The 20,984-nt window shown below is 39.2% G+C and overlaps 1 protein-coding gene across 9 annotated transcripts in view; it reads right to left on the bottom strand.

The window, feature by feature from the left end:
* The window catches only part of ATRX (ATRX chromatin remodeler), a 93,131-nt gene that overhangs the window by 5,195 nt on the left and 66,952 nt on the right, over positions 1-20,984 (bottom strand). For all 9 annotated transcript variants that reach the window (XM_083721992.1, XM_083721994.1, XM_083721993.1 and 6 more), the window contains 13 exons: positions 20,284-20,401; positions 17,999-18,129; positions 17,624-17,712; positions 17,273-17,439; positions 12,762-12,909; positions 12,468-12,568; positions 10,573-10,681; positions 8,295-8,472; positions 7,165-7,359; positions 3,687-3,836; positions 2,572-2,697; positions 2,042-2,137; positions 168-296 (listed from right to left, as the gene is read on the bottom strand). In XM_083721992.1, coding sequence (XP_083578118.1) covers positions 168-296; positions 2,042-2,137; positions 2,572-2,697; positions 3,687-3,836; positions 7,165-7,359; positions 8,295-8,472; positions 10,573-10,681; positions 12,468-12,568; positions 12,762-12,909; positions 17,273-17,439; positions 17,624-17,712; positions 17,999-18,129; positions 20,284-20,401 — 1,737 coding nt within the window. The remainder of the gene's footprint in view (positions 1-167; positions 297-2,041; positions 2,138-2,571; positions 2,698-3,686; positions 3,837-7,164; positions 7,360-8,294; positions 8,473-10,572; positions 10,682-12,467; positions 12,569-12,761; positions 12,910-17,272; positions 17,440-17,623; positions 17,713-17,998; positions 18,130-20,283; positions 20,402-20,984) is intronic.

The raw sequence follows: 20,984 nt of genomic DNA, 5'->3' as shown, positions 1-20,984 counted from the left end.
TAGGGAGGTGTAAGATTGATATCCACAATGCTAATAAAGGTCTTGTAAGCACTTGGGGTGGGATAAATCAGTTAATAGCTCCCCTTTTCAAATGTGCTTCTACATTGCTGCCCTGTTTGTTTTTTCCATGAAGTCTACCTGAATCAAGAAGTATGTGTGAGTCTTACCATCTGCTGCTTTGTCAGGACATCATTATAGATGGCCTCCCGGCGCTTAACATCCAACTCCTGGGTTGCTTGTCGGCTTAGAGCTAAAGACTGGACCTGGGACTCTGTGAGCGTCAGATTCTCCTTCCACTGCAAATGAAAACACAACAGAGGGTTTTAGCAGTAGTTCTTATAGAGCCTCAATTTGTCCTGAAATGTGTCAACGGAGAGTTTTTGCCTTGAGCATACAGCAACTCGGTTTTCAAAAAAAAATGGTCTAAAATAAATCTGCTGAGACACTGCAACAGACTGCTCTGGCTGAAGACAGGCATAATATGGGTCACTGGGATTTTTCCTTCATGTGCAGGTTTTGTCTATCCACATATTCTTCATCTCTACCTGAGTGTCTTGTTTGGTAGTAATGCTGTAGAGAGGGAAGGGGTGGTGCTTGTTCCGGTTCAACAGCTGCAGAAAGGCTGCTTGGAGGTCAGGGGCACCCACCTTGGACAAGACATGTGAGGCAAGGTGTCCCAAAGGTCTTGGATATCAGGTGGAGAAGGCAAACTGAAAGATGGGAGAAGCAATGGTTCTCTGGGTAATCTACCATTTCCTCAAGGATTATGCCTGCTGAATGTACCAGGGCTACGATTCTAAAGAGCATCTAGGGTTCTAAAGCGCTCTGTTAGGTACCTCTCTGACCTTAGCATGCTCAACAGATATGTGGAATTTTCCTCTTTGAATGACAACTGGTAGACTGGGGAGAGGGAAGGGAAGAAGGGAGAGAGTACAAATTGCAAAGGGATAAGGACTATTTGGAAATGCAGATAGAGAAGTATCTGTTATTCTGCAGAAATGTAAACAGACAGTTATTTTATTAAGCTGCTCATAAAAAAAGCATTCATAAAAATTAAAGTAGATCATGCTGATACAAAATTATGCAAATACAGTTTCAGTTCATAATATAATATAAATCCTAAATCTTTTACAAATTGAAAATGGCATATTTTGCTTGGCTGCTGACAGGATGCTGATTTAGTAACATTTTAGCACAAACCTTATTTATATAGATGTCATCCATTAAAATAAGTGCCAGAGTTGACAATCATTGTCTGCAACAATCTTAACATAACCTCATGTACAACCCACAACCTGCAACTCCAAAACACTTAAAAGCTCCACTGATTTTGACTGATGGATTAGAAGTATGTGCTTACATCTCCAAAGAAAAAAATAGAACTTAACTATGGCTGTATTGTGTTCAGATGTCATTCATCCCATTTAACTCTTAACTGAATACCATGCGATAATATAACAGAAATCAGTTTAGAAGAGTTTATTTGGCCAAGACAATAAAGAAACAAATTAATGGAGTCATCCTACATAAGCCTCCCTGAAAGAAAGCTCCCCCAGATACAGAAGGGTTAGGCAACCTAAAGCCTGTGGACCGGATGCGGACCAAATGCCTTCTAAATCCAGCCCACAGATGGTCCAGGAATCAGCATGTTTTTATATGAGTAGAATGTGTACTTTTATTTAAAATGCATCTCTGGGTTATTTGTGGGGCATAAGAATCCATTCATTTCCCCAAAAAAATATAGTCCGGCCAACCACAAGGTCTGAGGGACGGTGGACCGGCCCAGGGCTGAAAAAGGTTCCTGACCCCAGAGTTACAGTATAGTTTATAAGTAAATTACCATAGGACTGGGCTTTTTAAATGCCTGAAACAGATTTCTTCCTCACAGCACTGCAGCCAATTGATTAATCTGCAATCTCAATATTACTGAAGGAAGGGGGGGGGGACATATTGCAAGCTATAATCAGCATTTAATGCAGTTCTCCGAAATGTATGCAACCTCAGAGCAAAAATAGCTCTTATCAGCAGTGAGTTTACTTACTATACTGGAAATGATGTCTTCAAGGGGTTGAATTCTTGCTCCAGTAACATTGTTGGTAGCTTCCAAAACTTTTTCTCTGCCTTGATTAATGAGGTCCTGAAAGAAAAGTATGATTAAGAGTTGCTGAATAACTATAGATTAAGATATCTACAAATATAGTGAAATTCCATTCCTACCTAGCTTCTTTATAATGCTTCCATATGACACAACTACCATGTCCAATCACATACATGTCCAATCACATGTTGGGCTACTTAATGGAAAATAATTTCAAACACTACTGTGTTTCTCACGTAAACAATTTAATTGTGAGAGGCAACTCTGCTCCTCTGGTTTTTATTTAACTACGTTAAGGATTAACTTTCACAAAACAGCCTAGAAACGAGCATCTTACAAGTCAATGCACACAGCACTTTCATTGTGAAGCAAAAGAACTAAGTTCATTGTCGGGCGCAATAATATGACTATGTAAGGCATCCTCAGCATGAAGCAACTATCATGTTAATGGTATTTGAAACTTTCCCACCTACCTCAAGCTGCTGGTTGCTCATAGCAGACAATGCTGCCAAATTGAAAGGAATATATGGAGCCTGAGCATTAAAGTTGGTGGGGAACATGTTTGCCCCCATTGGCATGTTGAAACGCATCGTAAGGCCCTGAAAAACAGAGGTAGCTCTTCTGAGTATTCAAAGCTGAAGGTTTGAGAATATATGACTGGTACTCACCTGAATGATCACTGCAGATGGTGACAGCAGTCACGAAATTAAAAGACACCTGCTTCTTGGGAGAAAAGCAATGACAAACCTAGACAGCATCTTAAAAAGCAGAGACATCACCTTGCCAACAAAGGTCCGTATAGTTAAAGCTATGGTTTTCCCAGTAGTGATGTATGGAAGTGAGAGCTGGACCATAAAGAAGGCGGATTGCCGAAGAATTGATGCTTTTGAATTATAAGATTACTACTAGGTTGGGCTCTGGCGCCATCCCCTTGAAGAATGTAGGAGTGTAGTTTAGGAAATAGGCTGCTACCTTCCTCAGTTCTGCAGACTCACCAAGCACAAGTAGACATCAGTCATCACAATATGCTTATTTCAATAAACCAAACCAAAATTTTGGGAGGGCTTTCTAGTAATTGGAGGGGCAAGGAGATGTTTGGTCTTTTACAGATAGCAATGGATAACACTTATTTTTCTGGAAATACAGTGTACAGTTTTGTTTAAGCCCCAAACCAAATGTGTGAAATCATAGTAAATGCCTTAACAAGGCACTGAAATGATATATTCAGAACTGGGGCATGAAGAATTCCTGATTTTTGCTTATCTTTATTTTAACTGTGTCTTCCTTCTTGTGTGGTTTATATGAAGCAGTGCTTCACTGCCAATCCAGTCAATAACAAATTAGTAGTACTGGGGTAGGGCAGTGAAAACAATAAGAGCTCTTCACATTTAACAGCCAAACTCTACAAGGATTCCTCTAGCAAATGCATTTTTTGATCACAGGCCAAATCCATCTACTAAAGTCTGTCTATGCTGGAAACTCAAGGCTCCTGTTTTCTGAGGTATACCTTGCCCAAACATACTGAAGATGCAGAACAATTGTCTGAGTCACAGAACGAAATTGATCTAAATGGCTTAAGGCATCCTACCTTCTTTTCAGCTTCATATTCATCCCAAGCCGCCTTCCTCTCCTCTTCAGTCAATTCTTCTTCCTCTTTGTGGTCCAGGAGGGAATCATGTTCATGATAGCCCACTATATGTTCTTTGCAGATCTGAAGGAGTTCAGCTAGAATTGTATCCTGGTAAATAAAAATGCCAGAACATTCAGTAAGCACATATAAAAATTCTTTAATGGCAAGTGGCGGGTCCTGATGCATGCTTCTCATCAGGGGATATTAAAGCAGCGGAAGGAGGAAAGTTTGTTTCCTCAACAGTCTCATTTCTATGGCCTAATCAAGCTTTTGGTGAAATTTAGCTTTTGAAGTCCAATTTGGTTCCCCCCGGGTGGGGAATTCAGTTTTTAACTGTGCAAATGCACTCCTGCCCACAGCAGAGACCTGGGCATGCAGCCTCAAAGCTGATTCCAGGAGCACACCTGAACTGTGAACCTGTTTCAGGGGGGAGGTGTTACAGGGCTAACAGGACAGATAGGCACCTCGTCTTCAGGTGAGATATAACCTCCACTTTTAAGTCACAAAGCCCCAAACACATCCATAGAATAAAACTGATCACAAAGTATATCAGTAACTGGGAAGAACAAAAAAGTAGAGTAGTAAAACTATGTAGAAGGAAGTTGAAAAAAGGCCAGATTCAAAAATTAAATTAGCACAAAGGAGCTCTCTTCCATGCTACGTAAGAGGACTTAAAATGGCTGGAGAGTTCTCAGACATGCATTTGCCTTCGTTCCTATGGTAACAATACTGTTGAATACAGTGCAATTTAATCCATATATACCATGCCAACAGAGTCATCAAAATGTGGTTTAAATTATACGCAACTGGGTAGATCTGCATTTCTTTGTCTGAAATGCAACTTGTATTCAATAAAGGTCAAGGCTTGAAAGGTAAAAACTTTATAAACTATTTATTGATGGTCTTCCACAATTCAAAGTGCATGTTTAATGAAGGAATTTGTGTGAAGATTTATTTCAAAAATGTAAAATATCTTTGCTAGAATATTGATGTTACAAATGGCTTTTATACAGTATCATACAAAATCTCCCCAGCTGCTTTTCAAATCTGTACATTAAAAAATTCTACGTTTCAGTATAAAGACAGCTTGAGCAAAAGCAACAACATGTGTAGAAAAGTAAGAACCACGAAAGAATCTCACTAACAAGTTCAGCTTTGGGACACAATGTATGTCCATCTTTTAAAGCCAATTTCTAAAAAGTTGCCCCCCAAAATCATCTCTATTTTCCAACTTAGTTCCTCCCAAAGTAAAACTTTGAATTTTTTCATAAAGATGATATCCCAAGAAAGTTTTCAAGTTGTGTTCTTTCAATTTTCCTTTAAGCACAGGATAAAAATGTTTACTTTTTCAGTAATTTTTTCAGTTGAGATATCATTTTAGATACTTCTCAACTAGTGAATTCATGAACCAATCTGAAAGTTGTCCAATCATTTCAAGCTCATAATCTTAAGAAGCACACTGCAACATCTCTTTCTATTTAACACAGGGTTAGGCAATGAAACCAACCTGCCAAATATTCAATCTTCAAATTGATGAGTGAGAGAAACTTGTTGGGTGCAATACTATCAAAGAATGTAACATTAATTATGTAAGTTATGTAATTTCACCATAGCAGATAACAAGATGAATAATGCATTTTGGCAACAAATACCGTTTAGAATGGAAAGTTATGCCTTCTCAACATCTCTACTCAACAGTACTTAAAAAAAAACCTCAACAACCACCCACCAGCATGCCCCGGTAAAACATTTCTTAATGTTTGCATGATTCTTGAAACATTGTTTCAATGAACTCATCAATAAACACTTCAATATTGATAGGAATATTGTTTTCTGATGTGAATTGCACTCAACAAGTCTCCCTTCTTTTCAAAGCAAAGAAAACACAATGCAAATTGTTTTGTTAAAAAAATTCCCACAACCTTACATATCATCTGCAGAGTGAAAGCATCAACCGCAAATACCCCCTCATTTGCTGGATTGATTTCCATTCCAGACATGGTACAAATAAATGAACTTTGGCAATTTTCGCTCTTTTTGGAATTTTTGCAATTCATCAACATCTATACTGTTCAGTACTATACCACATTCAGCAATATCTGGTTTCTTTATCGCACACTGTGGTGTAACATCAGTACTTATGGAACTAAGCATGGAAACAAACTAAGGAGAGCTGAAGGGGGTGGGGACTAGGAGTTGTGACCTTTTATATTCAATTTACTTTTACCAGTGACCATTTAAGGGCTTAACTTTTTGTTCTTGTATAGATAGAAAAAATGTATGCACTGATTATTATTTTTTTAAAAAAAATTGGAACCCTAACCTGCAATTCTGGAAGCTTCACCAGAAGTTAAGCAGCATAGGAAATTTGTAAAATAAGGTAAAAACACAACAAACTGCTGGCAGAGCTTCAGGTGAGGCTGCAATGTTCTAATCATTAGGACTGCTTGGTAATGTAGTATTAAGTGCAACAAAGTGAACAATCACTAGATATTATGCGAGTGGTGAGTCAGAATTCGTCAGGGTATTCTATTCAAGGAGCAATCTCCCAGGACTCAAAAATTAGCAGGCAATAAAAGCCAACAAGAGTTCCAAGGAATGTACAATATGGACTGGCACTGAGACATTGCTAGGTAGCTCTCTTGGTCAGGCAGCAATAAATCAAAATGAATGAAATGAAGTATGTAAGAGTTCCTAATGTACAACTGAGGACTCAGGTGTTAAAAAAGGAAACTTGGCAGAGAAACCCAAGCCCGCTAAATAAATCCTCCAGGAAATGAATCCTCATACACATCTGAGAACATTATTAAGCCATTATGAAACTAAGAAGCTGGATGCTGTGCAATCCCATGAATGAGGCAAGAGCGCAACCCTTCACACTTTGAGGTACTTGTCATGGGAGTGACTTGCAAAAACCATCTCTGCGAATTAAACTGTGATGTGGAAAGCAGTCCAGGGATTAGCAGCAGAATGATGACTCCATTTCATTACTTTTCGCAGGTCAGGCTTTTTATTCTGGTGGAGATTTTGTAATGCTAACCAATCCCCCATTTCCTACTTCAATTTCACAGTGCCAAATTTGCAAGTGAAATGCCTGGACTTAGGAAATGCAATGTAGAAAGAAGACCTGATTTGTCCGATCTCTCCTACTCTCTGGTTCATCCAATCTTGCCCCCTCCCTCCCTGCCTGGTTTCTGCCTGAAAATGGCTGCTGCCTACTATCAAACAAGCAAGAAAATAATTAAGTGAGCAAACTCCTAGTGTTCTGAGTTTATAGTGAGGATCAGGCATAATTCTTTTCACATAGCGAGCAAGTGGATCGGGACCTGCATGTACTGCTCAAGACAGACAGAAGGGCTAAAAAGATCCTTGGTTTGATTCTGCACATACCTAAATATTTTGGTATTGTAGGTGCTAACTGTACATATTGACTTACTTTTGGTAACATAGGTGTATCCCTTTTTTTCTTCTTTTCTGAATTTGGATCATCCAACAAGTCTGGCTCGAAAGTATACAGCTCAGTGAGTTCATTCATGGTAAAATGGCGTTCAACCTGTTGCTGATCAACCACCCGGAAAGATAGTGACTGTTTAGTTACTTGACGATCGTAGATCTTGTCTTCCATTGTTCCCTTCAAAACAAAAATACATTACAATTTATGTCCCCACGCACATGAGAGACCCCAACCACCAACCCAGAGTTCTCTCAATCTCTCTGCTACTGTTTTGCAACACACACACACACACACACACACACACACACACACACACCCTACTGCTGACGAACGAGATACCTAATGAAGCTGGTTGGCTGTAGTTTCAAGATGAAAGAAAACACTTTAACTCACCTGATGCAAAAATATGCCACTCTTTCAAACCTTATTGAATGCACGGTGGCAAGTAAGTAAATAAAAAAAATTTAAAAACCTTTCAGAATTCATTGCAATGAAACATGTGGTAGTGACTGCTGGTTCAGATGTCTTTAAAGGGGGAAATATGACAATTGCATGGATAATTGGATGGAACCACTGTCTTTAGAGGTACTGCACCACTGAGTTGCTGAAGGGCAACTTTTGTGTTTTTGCTAAAATTTCTAAGAATATCAAGTCACACAGTTTGAAAGAATATACAGTGGTACCTCGGTTTAAGAACTTAATCTGTTCCGGAGGTCCGTTCTTAAACCGAGGGGCGCTTTCCCTAATGAGGCCTCCCGCTGCCAGTTCCCTTCCACCTTTTGGATTCCATTCTTAGACCGAGGTAAAGTTTTCAAACCAAGACACTATTTCCGGTTTTGTGGAGTTTGTAAACCGAATAGTTCATAAACAGGGCTGTTCTTAAACTCGGGTACCACTGTACATGGTGGGTATGGTTGATTTTTAGAGCTTCATGTTTTCTTCTGGAAACTTGCTTCAATTTCTTAAGTCTAAAACTACACTGAAGCTAACAAATATGAGAAGACAAAAAACAAGGGTGAATCTAGTCATACCACACTATTTTCTAGAAGATATTGTTGAACTTATCTAGAACCATACACACATCACATGGAAAGCATTTAATTCAAACCTACCTGAGCCAAGAAGCGGTACACAAACACTGGTTTATTTTGCCCAAAGCGATAAACCCTGAAAATACTCTGGATATCATATGATGGATTCCAAGAAGCATCAAAAATAATTACTCTATTTGCAGCCACCAGGTTTATTCCAAGGGATCCTGCTTTAGTAGAGATAATAAACAAACGGCCTCTGCAAAAAGGAAAGTAAATTTCAATTCCTCTCAAAATCATTCCTAATTAATTTAAACAGATACTTCCCTCCCCTCCCCAAATCAAAGGAATATTCATTAGTTTGAGTGACAAAACAAGATGGTGGTTGTTTAAAAATGTGATAGTATTGTGTTTTATTTTTGCAATATTTATAGTGTGTAGTATTTTTCATCTACTGGGAAATTCTCATGCCCATACACAACCTTGTACCTTATTTCACATTGGCCCATAATTTAAATTTGTTGCTTAAGTGAAAAGAACACTTGGCAGTTACTGTAGTAAATGCCATTTTGATGTCATAGTAAACCATGAGAGCAGGACGGAGCAGATGTGCCCATAAGCAGCTCCGAATCACCAAGCCATGTCCCAAAGTATCTGAACAGTTTGTCAAACTAAAAAGCAAAACAAAATTTTAACAGGCTGGGGTGATTGTTGGTTATACTGCTGAAGCAATCTACATTCTGTGGAAGACAGTTATAAATATACATCAAAAAGTTTGAGTGGAACACTTGAAATCTTGGAAAACTATATTTACTGAAACAGACTATGTGCACACGATACTAAACTCGTTTATCTGGGTTTTTTTCCTTTTCTTTTATCTGTATTTTATTTTGATGTTATGTCACTTTAAGGCAATTCTTTTTTGTATAAACACCCAACAAATGCAATTGGGGGTGGTGTTAGTGCCGCATAGGTAAGCCTGATCAAAACTGAACAAAGCATGGGGGTTGAACGCTCCCCGTCTCCCTGCGAAACTGCAAGTTACAATAAGGATTACATAAGGATTTACTTATTTTTTAGTTCAGCACTCACATGCAGAGGAATACTAGAGAGATTTACCTTACTATGGTCAAAATTGTCTAAATCCACACATGTGTTGTGAACAGCAAGTTTGTCACATGAAAGGGCGGGACGTGTGTCAGCACAAACCTATAATCAACTAACTCAACAGGAAGCCTTTAACATAGCGACAGAAGCCCTTTCTTAAATGAAATCCAAACATCAAATGCATTTCTTCTCATTAAGAGCGGAAGTAACTAATTATGCCAGCAGCAGGGACCAAAGCAAGGCCAGAAAAACAAGGACAGGAGCTAAGTGGGTTAAAATAGGCCACAACTTTATTGATGGCAGATGGAACAGCAGGAACAGCAACCCCAAGTCTCAGAGTGCTGGACTGCTGCTGTTGCTAAGATGGCTATTGGGGAAGGACAGTTTCTAAGAAAGTAGACAGTGTATGCTGCTCCACCCACTGTTGTCAACTAGAGTGTGTGGCAGGAATATCAGCCCCCAAATTGAACTGGCCCTTACCCCAAGGCCCCCAAAGGAGGGCGAGGAAATCAAAAGGCACTGAACAATGCCTAGGATGGATCCCCAATAAAAGACCCAGGAGTTAATAAGAGGGGTGGGCAGGGAATTATGTCTTAGGTCTACTCCAAACCAACCGCGCACCACTAGCCAATGACAGGCTGGCTCAGAACAGTCACATGGACTCTGGGTGTAGTAGGATGGCCTAGCCCAACTGGGTCTTCCTGCTCTCCCGCCTTCTGCGTGGTCTGGTCCCAAAGGAGATTCTTGCCAAAGTCAGAATATGTATTAACTCTTCAAAATATTTTATTGAAATTAACTGTTTTTAAAATGTGCTTTAATCTAGTTTTTAGCTTATTGTCGATTTTAATTATTGTTTGAAGGTTATAATTTTTTTACAGGTAAATTGTTCTTTTTGTAAAGCACTTTGAGAGTTGCTTTTTTTAAAAAAAATCAAGCGCTATATAAATTTTATGAAATAAATAAAGCAAGTATGACTTGCTGCGGTTAAAGATTCAATATTAAACCTACTTACATAAAAGTTAATTCCCACTATTTTTATTTCCTGACAATGCAACACAGGCTTTTTCCTGGGCAAGTGAGTATAGGACTGCAGTCTGTGGCATTTATAAACTAGCTTGGGGGAACAAAGTGCCCCAGCACTAATGACTGCTTCACAGGGCTCATTTCCTAGATGCATTACAATGGTTGAAAAAGATATACTTTTATCACTTATATAAATTTACAAGCAGAAAAGGGTGTGGGTTTCTTTTACCTGACATTTGTTACATCATTAAATTCTTCAGCCCACTTCTTTCTTGATTGTGCTGTTGTAGAGCCATCTAAACGATAATAATCTATATTTCTGAACCATTTCCCTTCACCTAGGAATTTAAAAAAAACAAATTATTATATATCAATTGAATAAGACATAGGGGCAAGTCTTATGCTTACCGACCCCCATAGTTCTTCCTCTTTAGCTTCCCTGCTGAGCAGCATAATCCAAATCTTTTGCCCACACTGTATCCCTGGAAGATGTGTTTACAAAGTCCAGTAAGATATATTTTCACAATCTAAGGAATTCACATTTATGGAGGGGATAGAAAGGCAAACTGTTCAAATTTGACTGACCCTATTTTGGAGAATAGGAGTCAGATGAAACCTACTGGAAGATAAGCAGGATTAGGAAAACATTTATTATGAATGAACTTAGTAAATAATGATATGGTTTACAAATTCAAATGCGAGCTGCTTGCATGATATGCATGCTTCATTTTTTTAAAAAAATATTTATTAAGGGTTTTTTAATTACAACACAAAAAACAAAATGTACAAAAATATCACATTTTATAACATATTTTCTTATCCTCTTTGGACTTCCTCACATCTCCCGCCCCTACGTTCCAAAATTATAAAAATTAATCCAGCAATTTATCACCTTGTCTCCACCTTACAATCTAGTTTTCCAATGTTATATCTTAAATTTTAGATATATTCATTTCACTCTTTAAAACATTAAGCTTAGCCTAATCGTTATCTAAAAAATTGTTTTTTTCATGAATTTAACTTATCTTCATAATTCACTTCATCTGATTCGATGGTGCCAAATTGTTTATGATCAAGCATGCTTCAAACAAACAAGCTTGGAAAGCTTAGCTAGACCAGAGTTTAGTGGTGCAGTGCAGCAGAATTTCACCACGGTGCTTAGCTGGAGCCTCTCTCTGATTGGCTGTGGGTACAGCTAGCCACAGAGGGGTTGAGCTAGCACTTTGGGGAAAGAAAAGCAGTTCGAGGCGAGAGCTGCAGTTCTTGGCATTCAGCTTGATAGGAGTATACCTCCTGAACATCCACTCTAAAGAAAATATCTGCAGCCAAAGAAGAATAACTGGGAAACTCAATTGGGGACAGGAAAAGAAGAGTTGTTACAAAACACTCTATATCTCAATACAGTAAGAAGGGAAGAGAACGTTTAGAGAAAGAGAAGCATCCCAAACCAGTTAGGAGAGGTATGGTGATCCCTTGATCTGTTATAATGCTAGAGGAGCCTCTGGGTTGTGATTTATAGAAGACTGGGAAAGTGACAGAAAGTACCACCTTGGAGCCCAAGTATTAAGACCTAAGCTATAACACTCAAACAGTTATCTTAATAAGCTGAAATCAAAAGAAGCTGTGTGTTTACCACCTTGTTTAGAAGCCTATAACACACACAGTTTCTTGAAAGAATCCTATCTCCTAATACATCTTTTGTTTTCCCAATTTTGTTCTGTAAAATCAAAACCTTTCTCCTGTTGAACTTCCTTAAGTCTCCAAGTACCAGAGTTTTTTGTTTAAAACCCAAAAATTAAACAGTACAGTGGTACCTCAGTTTAAGAACAGCCGTGTTTTCGAACTATTCCGTTTACAAACTCCACAAAACCGGAAGTAGTGTCCTAGTTTGTGAAGTTTACCTCGGTCTAAAAATGGAAGCCGAATGGTAGAAAGGCGGTGGCGAGAGGCCTCATTAGGGAAAGCGTGCCTCCGTATAAGAATAGATTCGGTTTAAGAATGGATTTCGGAAGGGATTAAGTTCAAAAACAGAGGTACAACTGTAAACTGAGGTACCACTGTAGTTAAAAAATGACTTGTCTCACAATTCTTCTAGTTCTGCAAATCTTGCATTTCTACACTTGCCTTTATATATAATAGGTTTGTCTTCTTCTTTGTCCCGGTTTGCCAACTCCAGAAAATCTTCTATCAAATCCAGTGATATCAGAGACTGGCTGAACACTAAGCTGAAAGTTGAGAAAAAGAGGAATAGTTACTAGTTTTCAATTTAACTAGCACACCAATTTGCCTCACCACTCTCAGTATCATTGACACACTTTATGGATATAAAGCAGAATGTTAATCTAAATCTGCCAATTCTAAAAAGCCAAGTCTGTTTAAAGCAAAAATGCTTTGGAATCTTTCCAGAATGACTCTTACACTTTATCCCCAAGCTCCTCAGCCATGCGAAGAATTTCAAAAAGAAGCATCATCTTTCCAGAATGCTCCAACACTTCAGCATCCGCATCGGTGACAAAATCCTTGTACCAATCTGGAGCTGGGCTGCCTGGGTTGGAAGCAGTTTTACCTACGGGAAAATACAAAAATCAAACAAACACCTTAATATATGTATCTTAAGACATTTTTCAGGGGTTGTTTTTTTTTTTACTGTGGTAAATTTTATGCTGCTTTTATCCTGTTTTAAATGCCTGTAGCAGTAATGCTGTATGTTTTGCATCATGTATTTATGTCTTTAACTCAAAATTGCTTACCAACTATGTTTTCTAATATAGTTAACACAATATCTGGATAGCTTACACAGCTGTCATTTCCTCTGAAACATGAACCATTTACAACATTTGAAACTCAAATTACAGCAAGGGCTTAAAACTCTTCAGGAGAAGGCAATATTCCCCGAGCCCTGCCAGCTTGTGCTGGCCGGGGGGGGGGGGGGCTTGCACACTTCTCTCCACCACACTTTTCCCACCACTCTCCCACTGTTCACAACTGGAGGGAATTCATGATGTTAGCTCCAAGAATGACATGATTTTCTGTTCTGATTTCTGCATATCAGTGAGGCTTCTCACTAAGTGGAGGTGGTGCACTACCCATCCTAAACCCCCAGAGGGCTCTTTTTAAGGAACTCAAAGGCTAAGATATCCCTATGCCAAATTCATAGAATCACAGAATTGTAGAATTTGAAGGGTCCTGAGGGTCATCTAGTCAAATCCCCACAATGCAGGAATCTCAACTAAAGCATTCAAGATAGATGGCCATCCAACGTTTGCTTAAAACCCTCCACTGAGGGAGACATGGGAGTCCATTCCACTGTCTAAAAGCTCTTACTCTCACAAAGTTATTCCTGATGGTTTAGTCGGAATCTCCTTTCTTGCAACTTGAAGCATTGCTTTGGGTCCTACCCTCTGGAGCAGGAGAAAACAAGCTTGGTCCATCTTCCATGTGACAGCCCTTTAGATGTTTGAAGATAGCTATCATATCTCCTCTTAGCCTCTTCTTTTCCATGTGAAACATACCCAACTCCCTCAACTGTTTCTCTTAAGGCTTGGTTTCCAGACCCTTGATCATCTTGGTCTCCCACTCCTCAGCATATATTCTAGCCTTTTAAAATTGCGGTGTGTAGTCTGACTAAGTTAGAAGAGAATAGTACTATTTCTTCTCTTGATCTGGATGCTGTACTTCTGTTGATGCAGCCAAAACAGTATTACCTTTTTTTGCTGCTGCAACACACTGACTCATGTTCAGCTCGTTACCTACTGAGACCCATAGAACATTTCCACATGCCACTACTGGCAAGCCAAATGTCTCCCATCTTATAATTTTAAAGCTGGTTTTTCCTACCTAAGCATAGAACCTTACATTTGCCCCTGTTGAAAATTATTTTGTTAGTTTGGACCTAGTCTCCAATCTGTTAAGATCATATTGAATCCCGATTCTGTCTTCTGCGGCATTAGCTGCCCCTCACAGTTTGATGGCGTCTGCAAATTGGATGCTGCATCATACTGTTGACTCATGTTAAACTTGACTTGTTTTTTGAGAAACACATGCTGGGTCTTAGTAACCACAGCATCCTTTTCTAAGTGCTCACAGAGTGAGCATTTAATCATCTGTTCTATAACCTTTTCTGGTTTCAAATTCAAGCTCATCAATAGAAACTTGGGTCATTTCTTCCCCTTTTAGGACATCTGCTCATCCCCAGTCTGCAGAGACTTCATTTGGCCATAAATAGACAGGCTCTACAAGCACTACAAGAGTTAATCTACAAGCTCCTTTAGTACCATTGGGTCAGCTCATCAGACCCTGGAGATCTGAATTCATTTAAAGTAGCTAGCTATTTCCTTACCAGATATTTTCCTAGCTTGGGAGGAGGTCTGCTATTTAAAATTTAGTGAGGGAAAGGTTTAACTGTTGCACTCAGTTAGCTGTGATGCCTTTTGGACTGTGGAACTATTTTGATGCGAAACTTTAGATCTGAGTTGAATTAAAATTGGAAAATACTGGAGGTCCATTAGCTATCTGCATTCCTTTCACTGTGAGGACTTCCAACACATACACAAATACATCTACAAATTTATAACTTGATACAAGATTCCAGGGTTGACTTTATGTTACCTACATTCTTTAGGCAGTACTATAAATATGTGGCTTTAATTTTGTGGCTTTAATTTTGCTTCAGTTGTGTGTTACTTATTGTTAATTTTTTTGGGGGGAGGGTCTTGAAAACTTTGATATGGTTACTAATTGCAGCGTGCTCTTCCACAGAATTCTTTCCTTGTATTATCTTACTGGTAGTCCAAAACACTGACTTGCTAAAAATAAGATATACACATTAAGATGATCAAGGCACAAATATACCTAATGCTCTCCAAATTAAAGGTAAGAAGCCTAGGTGAAATTTTTTTGCCTGATGTCTGAAAACCAATAAGGATGGCACCCTTGGGGAAAGCATTCCACATGTAAAGAGTCACCAATGAAAAGGCCAGTTCTCATGTTGCTATGCTCCATACCTCCCTTGTATGGAATGCAAAGGGCATATGGAATACAGCAATCAAGTAACATCTTAAGGCCATGGATAGTGTGGGGAAAGAAAACAGAGTTCATATAAGTGAGAGCTCTAGATCTTCCAGCTACTTTTAAGACAGAATTGTTTGTAATGCTTCCAACCTAATACATCTCTCCAGCCTGACTGGCAGACTGAGTTCAATAGAATGCACTTCCTAGAAAGTAGGCCTTAGATTGCAGTCCTTGATCACAATCCTAAAAGCATATGCATGGGCCATAACGCCCCCCCCCCAAAAAAAAACACCTTCCCAGACTTGCTTTTCACTGAACTGTCCCTATCTATCCTCATTATCTGCTTGGCTCCCTGGTACCTGCAATCATTGGTACCTGCTACGGCCTGCTTTTTGTCATTTGGATGCTTTGATTACATCTTCAATTTTAATGTGCTTCCAGTCTCAAAGCCAAACTAGAAGGGATTCTGGCTGATCTGAAAAGTTAAACATATATCTGTCCCAAGCACATTCTAAATAGTATCTCTAATGAGGAAAGGGGTGCAAAGGAGGGGGGATGTATGCAACCTTTCCCTACCCACCAGCCCTTCCCATACAATCTGTCACTTTTAGACAATTTTCTCCTTAGAGAAGCTGCAATTATCAAATGTTAGTTCAGCTGGGAGAGGAGCTGCAAGGGACAGTTCTGCAATCCTCTCTCAAGCAGTCCTTTTGGAAGTTTAAAAATTGCTTTAATGACGTTTTAACACATTCTACTTCAGGTTGCCTTTAAAAAATATTCAAAAGTTACAGCTAGTGAAAAATCAGGTGACCCAACTAATCTCTGGTGTCAGCTTTTTGGACCTTATGACACTACATTCCTGTTTAATTTTCACTGGTTCCCAGTTTATTTCCAGGCCCAATTCAAAGTGCTACTTAATACCAATAAAATTCTTAAATGGATGGAACCCAGATATTTGAAGGACCTTTTGTTCCTGCATGAACTAGTCTACAAACTGCATTCACCCTTAGAAGCTTTGCTATGTGTTTTACACATAGCATATGGGGTGCAATGTTTTCAGTCATCGCACCAAAACCTCCGAAGAGAAATCAGAATGATTTCCCCATTAATTGCTTTCAAGAAGGTAGTAAAAACATATCTCTTCCACCTTTGGTTTATTTGACTTTCAAAAACCATTCACCCCCAGAAACAGAAACTACTACCTTTATGTGTCTACCGGCTTGTTTTAATCCTCTCTGATTTTGTATGATTTACAATTTATTTTGATTGTGTTGATTTAATCTAAGCTTTGTGGGCCCTTCTGAGAGCTGAAAGGCAGTGTTTAAAATGCAGGATGAATCACAGGTGTATGGATGAAAGGAAGATCATTATGGGCCTGTACTGGAAGTGTTTCAAGTTTTGTAAATTACTTGAAAGAATAACTTACATCAAACTAATAATATTTTTTACTGAGGGAGGGCTTTACCCAGAAAGGTGTCATATAAGTACTTTCTGATTGACTGATTTACTTTGTTTTTTAAAAAAAAAATCATTGCTGCAATACAGTGGTACCTTGGGTTTCAAACACTTCATGTTACAAACACTTCAGGTTACAGGCTCCACTAACCCAGAAGTAGTACCTCAGATTAAGAACTTTACTTCGGGATGAGAACAGAAATCACGTGCCGGCGGCACAGCAGCAGTGGGAGGCCCCATTAGCTAAAGTGGTACCTCAGGTTAAGAACTGTTTAAGGTTAAGAACAGACCTTCGGAACGAATTAAGTACATAACCAGAGGTACTACTGTATAATGAGCTGATATTTTGAGTGAGCTTCAGAGTAGGACACCCAACATTATCGTTTCTACTCTCAGTCCTGTATGGGTGAATTTCCTCTGCAATGGTGTCTAAATTTTGAAATTTAGCTGAAATCCCTCATTACCTTCATCTGACTTTGCAATGGCTGGAGGATTGTTTATTGGTTCTTCTATGTTTCCTTCTCCACCTCCACGAGATCTTGAATTCCAGACTTTAATCACTTCAACATCATTATCACTTCCACTTTCACTGCTGCTACTCTCCTTTTTTTTACCCTTCGGTTTTTTCTTCCTATAAGCATAACATTTGATGCTCATTATTATAAAAAAAAAACTTGCAAAGTTAGGGTGGGTTTTTTTGGGGGGGGTTGTATGTTGTTGTTGTTGTTGTTAAAATATGTAATTCTACAACAAACACAAATTCCATCAACTCAGAGTAAATACATTTACAGTTTATGTGGAACGGTTCAACTTACTTGATCTCTTCCTCAGAGCTTAAGCTCACTGACGTTTCATCAGAATCAGAAGCTATGAATTCATCAAGACTATCTTCATCAAAATAGCCCTGAACAAAACACCAAATTGCATATTTTTAGAAGAGAAGTTTAGCTGTCCTTGCTTAAGCGTTTAGAACATCTGTTCACTCATCTGAACAATGCCAGGGTGAGCAAGGGACTATTTTGGTAATGACAAAGCACATAGGAAAAAATGGTTAACAGTTACAACTAAAATATATTTAAAAAATAACTAGCTGTCATACCGAAAATAAATTTCAATTATTTCAGTGAAACTGTCTAGGACTTGGCATGTCTCACTGACACTTTCATTAGAGACAGACAGATGTGATTTACCTTATTTTCTTTGCTAATATAGTCCAGCTGCAAGCACCAAGGATGAGTCCAAATTCTGCTTAACATCTGGAAGTCCTGGAAGAGCTTAGCTCCAGCTTTGCCTCTTCCACCTTCACTGCTGTTGCCGACACCTGACAATAGAGTTCAGAAGTTAAACTAAAATATTCATACTTGAAGTTAGCCAAATTAGCATTTGCTTCTTAAAAATACATCTCTCCTGCCCACCTCTCTCTCACACAAGCTTCTTCCACAGATACAACATCTCTTGTAACAGAGGAAGTTATTTAAATGACTGAATCAACATTTTCTTCTGCTTAAATTCTTAAAATTTTATAATTCCTGCTGTTCCTCATATTTGATAATCTGTAACAACATATCTACACACATGCTGTTTAATTTCTTGGCAGTAAGTTTTGGAGCTTATATGTTTCTGAATTCCAGTTTCTGGAAACCATGTTGGGTGGGTGGGTCTTGCGCTTCGGTCTTGCTTGCAAGATTCTCACAGACATCTGGTTGGCCACTGTGAGAGCAGGGCTCATTAGTAGGACTAGAAGGCCTACTGCCCTGATCCAGAAAGCTCTTTTTACGATCTTAACTAAATGCCAGCTTTATTTCTATGGACTTAAACCTGGTTTAAAAATATAAAACTGAATACTGTATCCCTGACTGATGTTTGTCTGGCCTGCAAATTATAAGAAAGTCTATAAACATAGTGTTTTTAAGTATCAGAAATGTTAAAATTATTGGACCTTAACATTTTAAGCTGTGGTCTATAATTGCTATTCAATAATGATCAAAGAATTATAGCTTTTCTGGATATTAAGCAGCAACACTGGTGAGATATAAATCTAATTCAGACAACAACATAAAATGTCTATTTAACAATTCTGTAAGTGGCAGAGATTATGGAAATAAACCCTAGCTTTTCTATCGCAGTTTCTAACACTGCTGGCCAACCCTGCTCCCACTACACCTCGTCCAATCCTCCCTCACTTAACATCTCAGCTTCTCCCTTTACACCTTGCCCTACAAAAACATTCCCTTCACAACTTGTCCAAAAATTCAAGCTCCCTTTCAGAGCTCACTCCCACAATATCCTTCCCCCCATTCCCTCACAGCATGTCCCACTTTGCTCACACTTTGCTCAGCCCACCTTCCCCCATAGCTTTTCCAATCCCCCTCCTCTCATGCCCTTAAAAGTTCACTCAACCCCAACCCTGAATCACTTTAGAGCTTGTCCCATTCCTGCCCCCCGCCCCAGCAACCTTGCTGACAGAGGGAGGGGGGAATGGAGAAAGATTTCCTCTCCTTTATTCTGCACTCTCCCATCAGTGGCAGCAACAGTGCAGGAAGATTACCAGTCTTGGATACATTCATACTCAATCACCAGCACAACAATAAAGGAGTTCAAATATAATATAGAGATATACTCTACAAGGGGTAGGGAAACCCATATGAATGGAAGTTCAGTATGATCTAAGGCAGCCCTTAAACAGAGAATTCTCCAAGCCCAATAAACTGAAGAGGACCTTGGAGACAATCTAGTTCAATGCTCTTCCTAATATAGTTAATCCTGACCTAGAGTATTCCTAACAGATGGCTGTCCAGCCTCTGCTTGAAGACCTCTAGCCAGGGAAATCCCACAATTTCTCTAGCTCATTGGTTCCATTGCCAAGCTACTCTTACTGACAAGACATATATTCTCACGTTCAACTAATATCTATTCTCCTATAACCTAAGCCAATTAGACCTAGTTCTGTCCTCTGGGGCAGAAAATCAAGGTTCTGCTGTGTGAGAGCCCTCATTCTTCTCTTCTTCAGGCTAAACATACCCAGTTGTTTTTCATACCTTGACCACCTTTCACTGCCTTGAGGGATTTGATCGTGCAATCCTGGATTACACACACTCAATTTTTTGCTAATAGGCATTATCAAAATGCGCTGCCCTCATGGGCTACCTATGGGTCCAGCAAGTAAGTGCAAATCCACTTCCACACCACACACTGTCAACAAGATCCCATAGATCAGCTCCTTGTTGGCATTAAAATCTGACGACAATAACTGACTTAAACTTTCAAAGCAGCCTTTCCCCCTGAATGCCGGCTGAACACACAAACTGCAGCATTTCACATGCAGGGTCTAAACTTTGAGGCTAGTGTAGAAATTTAACAAAACTGTCACAGCAAAAAGCCTCTGGAGAGTTAGACCTGCATCCACACATAGAGCTCAAGGATGCAATGGAATCAAATAAAATAAAGCCCAAAGTGATAATGGACTATCACTTACCTGTTAGATTATCCAAGTAGAACTGATACAGCTTACACTGAAGAGGAGTCATTCTAACAGCCAGAACATATTCATATTTTGGTGGCAGGAACTTTGTTAATGCTGTATAATCTTTCCTCTGTAAATTGTAAGTATTTTTTTTAATGTGCCATAGAATATTGTTATAGAATAGTACAATTAGCAAACCAACTAAACATTGGACAGCTCCAAAATCTAAACTACAGAAAACAAAACTTAGTGAAAGACATTTATAATGTAGGAATCCGCAATCCAGGATTCAAATGTTTATCACATAATATTTTTTTTTGCTGGTAGCCATGTGTCTGACCTTGTGGCCCCCTTGACCCCTCTCCCTCCTGGCTTACTAAATCCAGCAGAGGTGGGCTGACTTGTTGGGTGCAGAGTGTGATGAACACTTTGCTAGTGAAGGGGTGGTCCCTGCTGCACTGAAAGAGGCAGTGGTGCAACTGCTCCTAAACATATCAGCCCTGGACCGTTTGGATTGGAACAGCTATTGGCCAGTTTCCAATACCCCACCCTCATTTTAGAGAACATGGTGGATAGCACTGTGGTGGGGCAGCTGGAGGCATTCTTGGAGAACACAGATTATTTAGCTCCATTCCAATCTGGGTTCAGGCCTGGCCACGAGACTGTGTCACCCTGGTTTGCCCTGATGAATGACGTCTGCTTCATAACATCTG

Source organism: Podarcis gaigeae, assembly GCF_964106915.1.
Source record: "Podarcis gaigeae genome assembly, chromosome: Z".
NCBI lineage: Eukaryota > Metazoa > Chordata > Lepidosauria > Squamata > Lacertidae > Podarcis > Podarcis gaigeae.
This window is presented reverse-complemented; position numbering and strand designations above follow the sequence as displayed.